We start from the raw sequence: 6,224 nt of genomic DNA, 5'->3' as shown, positions 1-6,224 counted from the left end.
ACATTGACAAAGAAGAGAGGAGAGAACGTGGACTCGACACTTTGAATAGAAGCGTACTGTCATTCTGTACAGCGTCGAAAGAAAAACCGGAAACACAGGTCGTGAAAAAAAAAGAAAGAAGAAAAAACATGAAAAAAATCAACAAAATATAACACAAAATGAATACAAAAAAATAAATAAAATTAACATTATGTACAAAATAAATTATTCATTATTCCTCAGTTCATTTATATTAGCCAGCAAAACAAGAAGAAAAGAATTTCCTACCATAGTGAAACACAGAGCACAAATATAATCTTCACATTATTATCAAAGAACTTAACTCTGCATGCACTGATGCGTTAATATAAATGCTTTACAAAGACCTTTTTCTTCTGACTTCTTCTTGTTGTCTTGGCTGCTGCCTTCACCAGAAGAGTCTGTTTCCTCTGTAAAATATCATTTCCTGCTTTTTAGGCCGGAGATTCCCGGCCATCACTGCTGTTTGGCAGCAGACAGCAACGCGGGAAGAAAGAGAGGATGTAGAAAGAGAATGAATAGAGTATGACTTCACATTTCAACTCCCCCCTGGTTCCCTCACATATATAAAGCATCCTACTTCCGCTATACTGCATCTTGCAATCCATGTGACCATATGCATCAGATGTGCAATAAAACCTCTCTATGTATCCTATTTACACACGACAGGTAGGGAGAAACACTTGCTTGCAATCTGACCCGGGGCTCAGTTTCAAGCCTTTCCCGAGAGCTAACCGGCCTTGGACCAGAGGGGATGAGGGAGGGGGGGGGGGGGCTTCCACTCGACTTCAAGTGGAGGGTGGGTGCAGTGTAGTGCTACAAAAGCAACTGGGAATCTCCTCCCGAGAGTAAATGGAGGGCGAGGGCTCAGATTAGACTGCAGCTGAGATTATCTCCACACATCTCGCGGCGACAGATAAGCCAACCGCACCACCCCGCACATCAAAAATTTCTCTCGCTGTTGCCCGGCCAATCGGCTGAGATCTGCACACGTTTGCAAACGAAAACACATTTTTCAAATATAACCGCACGGACATTTACATGTTGAAGCATGTGCACGCACGCAGGCAGGCATATCCACAACCCTATAAAATCAATCTATCGCAAAGTTTGGTTCCACTTCCTGTTTTTGGATGCAAACAGGAAAAAGAAGCATACATATCTTTAATGCACCCCGTCCCCCCCCTCACAACCCCCACCCCGTGCAAACACTTGACCCCGCCCGCCCTGCCCGACACAACACATTCCACCGACACGGCCACATCATGCTGACACTGTCAACCCACTGGTGATCCCCAACATACACGGTGAACAGCAGCTCCTCCTGTTTTGCATGGGGCATGATTTTTGTAGTTTCTTTCCTGTTGTTGTGCAGGTACATGGGAGTTGTAGTTCTCTAAATAGGGTTGATCGGTTCAGTGAAGAGACTCAGCCTTTTGGTGGAAAAGTCCGGGTATGCTCATGCCTTTACATACAGCTGAGGGCAACGGGAAGAGGGTAGATAATCATGTCTGTGTGTGTGTTTGTGTGTGTGTGTTTGTGTGATTGCCTGTGTGTGAAGCCTATTTAATGTATGAAATACTTTTTGTGTGTGTGTGAGATGCGTTTTTCTTGTGTATATATGCCTATGTACAGGTATCTATAAATATGGTACCATATCAGTGTTGTAACTGCAGGTATGTGTCTGGGCATGTGGGAGCGGATGTCCATCACTGTATATTGCTGTTGCTGTCGGTCCCATTGGGCTCTCCCATGTTCATGCGGCCCATCGACAGGCCCACGCTGTTGACGGCGTCGCGCCGCGGTGGCATCCTCTCGTTGATCCGGTCCAGACCTTTGGCCTCCTCGAAGCTGCTGATCCGATGCTGCGGGGAGAAGCCTCGGATGGCTGCGGAGACAAGCGGCCACGCACCCACACACGCAAGACACACAAACATACATACGTGCACGCAGAGTTAATATTTAACAAGACATTTAGTAGAATCTTGTGTATCCAAATCCCTGGAGGCTTGAAGGAAATATTCAGAGCACTGAAATGGATTGAAATTCCAAACCACATTTTATTCATTTATGAAATGAGATAGAGCACACTTTTACAAAGCATTCAGTGTGTGTCTTGAACTGTATTTCACCTTTTAATACTTTCATTTGAGCGCACCGGTAAGGACATTGTAATAATTTTGATCCGGATTTTGCTCCCTTTAGCTTTGGGTTTGGATAAACAAGGTTCTGTCATATATTCACATCAACAGGGTTCTTAAACCAATATCCACACACATCAGCCAGTGTTCATCTGTTGTCTGAACGCTGAGCTAGGATTAGCTCGACCTCTGGCTCACAGTGAACGTAACAGTCAGTGCGACCTGGCCATTGATCCTAGATCAGTAGACACCTGCTATGGAACAAAGCACAGCTGCACAGAAGCGGTCGTTCATAAGTCATTAAAATGTGTTTTGAATGCGTGATGAGTTTTTGACAGGAAGCCAACTGTTTAAAGAGTTACCACTTAATCCTAAACTGAAGTCGTCTATGAACAAATATTCAAAGGAAAGGTGTCAGGCTCTCCTTTTGTCTGAGCTTGCCAATTTTTGAAGTTCATGACTAATTTGTTCACATTATAGGTTTGGCTACATTTGATCAAATTTGTCAGTTTTTTTGAGATAATGAACTTGACACAGATTTGCAACTATTCCTCTTTCTCAGTGTGTTCAATTAAATAATGTGCCGTTGCACACAAAGTTCTTTCTTAAAGGGGCGCTCCATTGATTTTACACATGCAGCTCAGTACTAGTCATGGGGATGATGTCATCAGGGTTACCTCGGCTTGGGCTTGGAGAATTCAAATTTATAAAGGAAGTTTGACATTTTCGGTAAAACCCTTATTCTCTTTCTTGGCGAGAGTTATATGAGAAGTTAACCTGGCGCTGTCCTAAAAACTTTAAATGTTGTATACAGACAGTTTGTTGTTTTAAAGGGAGTTGTGTGCTGGAACTACTTCTTGGCCCGGCGCAGTGACCTTTTCTCTCTGCTGGCAACTTCATGATAACAAAACAACAAAAAGACTTAAAGAAGTCACTGGTCTTTGCCAAGAAATAGTTCCAGCACACATCTCTCCCCCATAAAAACAACAAGTTATTTTTACTTCTCTGCTTCTGTTTGGATTAAATAAACAACATACAAAATGTACAACTATTCCATTTAACAGAAAGCAAAAACAAAAAAGATGTTACTGGTTACATTATAGGAAATCCAGCATTTTTGGAGCCTGAAACTAAAACTCCAAACTAGGAAACAAAAATCATGATGTCTCGGCTTCTACTGCTTCAACTTTGACCATTCTTTCTTTTCTTTTTTTAAATCTGTCTTTTTTGAGTTTCCCAGGTTTACTGAAGTGGAGTAATGAATTTCTGTGTCATGTGTCAGGGGACAATTAGAGCCATCACATCTGATGGTGTTTGTTATCAAAACTAATTTCACTAAAACAAACACGAATCCCACAACTTGAAGTTGTGAGATCAGCTGAATTGCACTCTCTGTGTCAACAGATGCTCCTGTGCTGTTCAGGAGGTCTGTCTGGACAGATCAGCGCCACTTTTGAACAACGGCTACTGTCACGTTACCTTTGCATGCATGCAGCTACTCACAAGTACAATATGCCACTGTGTTACACAGCTTACACCCAGCTAACAAGTCAAATTACATAACAGAAAAAAAACACACGAGAGATGTCCATAATTTATTTGCTTAAACAAATTATGGACTCTAGTTCAGGTAAGCTATAGACAATAATACACAGAAGACTACAGTTAAGTAAAGCGTGGCGTAATCTATAAGCCTGCACAAAATACAGTATACTAAACACAAAAACCATGAGCACAATCTGTTCAGAAGCACAGCAAGAACCTGGCAGACCCGTCCCGGCTTCTTTCAGCCGTTCAGTTTAAATTTTTTTGGGCGGCTGAAACCTCTTTCCATGAAATGTGCATGAAATGTGCACACATGCCAAATTGATCTTCTTTTTCCTTACACTGAAGTTCTTAACCATGAGAAACCATATCTGTGGTGAAATATTTTACACTCAAGGTTAACTTACTTAGCTTTCCACAGACTTCAACCACATCCTACTGTCTTCTCCAGCAAATGGAACTTACTCAGCTGTCGTCACATGACCAAGTACAGTACAAAGAGACCTAGATCGCATAACCTGTTATCATGTGACTGAAGCTCTGTGCTTTGGTCATGTGACCATTTGTGGGCGAAGACCATGGGATATGATCAAAAGGTCAGTGAAAAGCGAGATCTTGAGTTTAGAATATTCTACCGAACACAAAGTTTTTGGGGATTGGTTTGTAAAATGAATACAAATATATATTTCTGCTGTTCTGCCGTCGCTTGTAGAGAAACAGATTGATTGCATGTTCATCTTCTACAGAACTACAGCACCTACGGAATATAAAAAGAAAGACTAACACACTGCAGACGATACGAGGCCCGAGTGCCCCCGTCCCCCTTCACAACACCCACTCCCACCTACAGCCCCGCTCTTCTTGTGTGTGTGTGTGTGTGTGTGTGAAAACACAGTGTGTGATGTGCAGTGTGTGTTACATCTGAATAAGATGTAAATAAATGTTTGTGTGTATGTGTTGGGAGAGAGGGTGTAGTTGTGTTTCCTGTTTCCCAAGAAAAGGAAAGAGAAGAGTGTGTCTATATTTGCATGTGAGTGTGTTTTAATGTGGCGGCTTCAGCGTGCAGCGGTTTTAGGCTTTGTGGTGAGCACTGATGCGGTTAGAAGAGCTCAGTGCATCGTGGGTAAAAAAAAATCTATGACCTTATGAGCATGGGTGGCTGAGAGCGCAGCCATGCTACACACACACACACACACACACACACACACACACACACACGCACACACACACGCACACGCACAGTGAAATGAGTGGGGGTTTTACCTTCAGCATCCTTAACTGTCTCGATGGCTTCTATGGCCTCAATGGTAGCTGAAGGATGGTCAAACATAAAAGAAGAAGAGAAAGAGAGGAGGACAGGAAGAGAGAGGAGATGACAGAGTCCGAGAGAGGAGGTGAAGTACAAAGAAAGAAAGAGGAGAAGAAGAAAGGAGTGAAGGCTGAAACATGCTTCTGTGCAGATATGTGTCTTTGGTTAAGAACGCAAAGATGGGGATTATGGGTAACCATTGCTCGCGGAGGCTTGTCGAGGAGTTGATGTACACACAGTCATCAAAATCTCAGTTATGTGTTGCACTTATATGTAGGTATTTAAAAAATACTGGTTGGTTGAGAGGAAAAGGTTATCAAGTCCAGCAACCAGCAAGTCGAATCTAATCACAAAATCACACAGATGGAAATTGTAGCAGATCGATGTGCGGCTTGCAGTGAGGTGACCTCTCTTCAGATCATTGTAAGACCTACTCTACACGTTCTGGTTTGGTAAATGCAACACGTCTTCTACTGCAAAACACCGATACGAAGGGCTACACAAGACACCTCCAGATTTGTAAACTCAAAAGCATGTTTCAGGCTTAATTCATGTGAAGCCCTCAGAGCAGCACTGAGGCCATCGCAGGTTAGAGGGCACCTGGTGTTAGCAGTAGCTGGTGTTAGCTCTCTCGCTCCCTCTCGCTCTCTCTCTCACACACACGCACACACACTCTGTGGCTGTCCTTCTCTGTTGCAGTCTGTCTGGAGGTGTCTATCTCTTTATGCTGCTACTCCTTACTTTCTGTCTCTTTCTGTCTTTCTCTCTCTCTCTCACACATACTCATACACAGACACACAACCAGCAGGCTGTTAGTATCCTCAGCGCCGGTGAGGTGAGGTGGAGAGAGTGAGTTAGGCAGAAGGGATGAGAGTAGATAAACAGCAGTTGAAGAGGAGAAGAGGAAAGAAGGCAGGAAGGAACCTGAGGGTGGTCTGCGTGTACTTGTGGGTGTTTTTCTATGTGTTTGTGTGTTCAGGGTTAAGTTTGAGAGTGTGTTTGTGTGTGGGCGAGTAAAACACTCACCGCTCTGCAGGGTCTGTTTGCCCCCAGACAGCACTCCGCTTGGCAGCATGCCTGTAGGGGTCAGTCCCTTCAGGGTCAACACGTTCTCACTCTCCTCCCTGAGAGACGGACAGACACAGTATACGTGTTTGTGACAGGTGTGTGTGTGTGGATAGAAAGAGAAAGCAGGTGATAAATAGAGAATT

At 43.6% G+C, this 6,224-nt stretch overlaps 1 protein-coding gene across 10 annotated transcripts in view; it reads right to left on the bottom strand.

Moving 5' to 3' along the window:
- Positions 1-1,246: 1,246 nt before the first annotated feature.
- The window catches only part of ppp3cb (protein phosphatase 3, catalytic subunit, beta isozyme), a 35,130-nt gene continuing 30,152 nt past the window's right edge, over positions 1,247-6,224 (bottom strand). For 9 of the 10 annotated variants that reach the window (XM_044364320.1, XM_044364321.1, XM_044364323.1 and 6 more), the window contains 3 exons: positions 6,040-6,137; positions 4,968-5,015; positions 1,247-1,906 (listed from right to left, as the gene is read on the bottom strand). In XM_044364320.1, coding sequence (XP_044220255.1) covers positions 1,728-1,906; positions 4,968-5,015; positions 6,040-6,137 — 325 coding nt within the window. In that variant the 3' untranslated portion in view covers positions 1,247-1,727. The remainder of the gene's footprint in view (positions 1,907-4,967; positions 5,016-6,039; positions 6,138-6,224) is intronic. The other variant, XM_044364325.1, reaches the window with a different exon arrangement.

The sequence above is a fragment of the Thunnus albacares genome, chromosome 10 (assembly GCF_914725855.1).
Source record: "Thunnus albacares chromosome 10, fThuAlb1.1, whole genome shotgun sequence".
Taxonomy (NCBI): domain Eukaryota; kingdom Metazoa; phylum Chordata; class Actinopteri; order Scombriformes; family Scombridae; genus Thunnus; species Thunnus albacares.
Note: the sequence above shows the minus strand (reverse complement) of the source record. Positions and strands in the feature narration are given on the sequence as shown.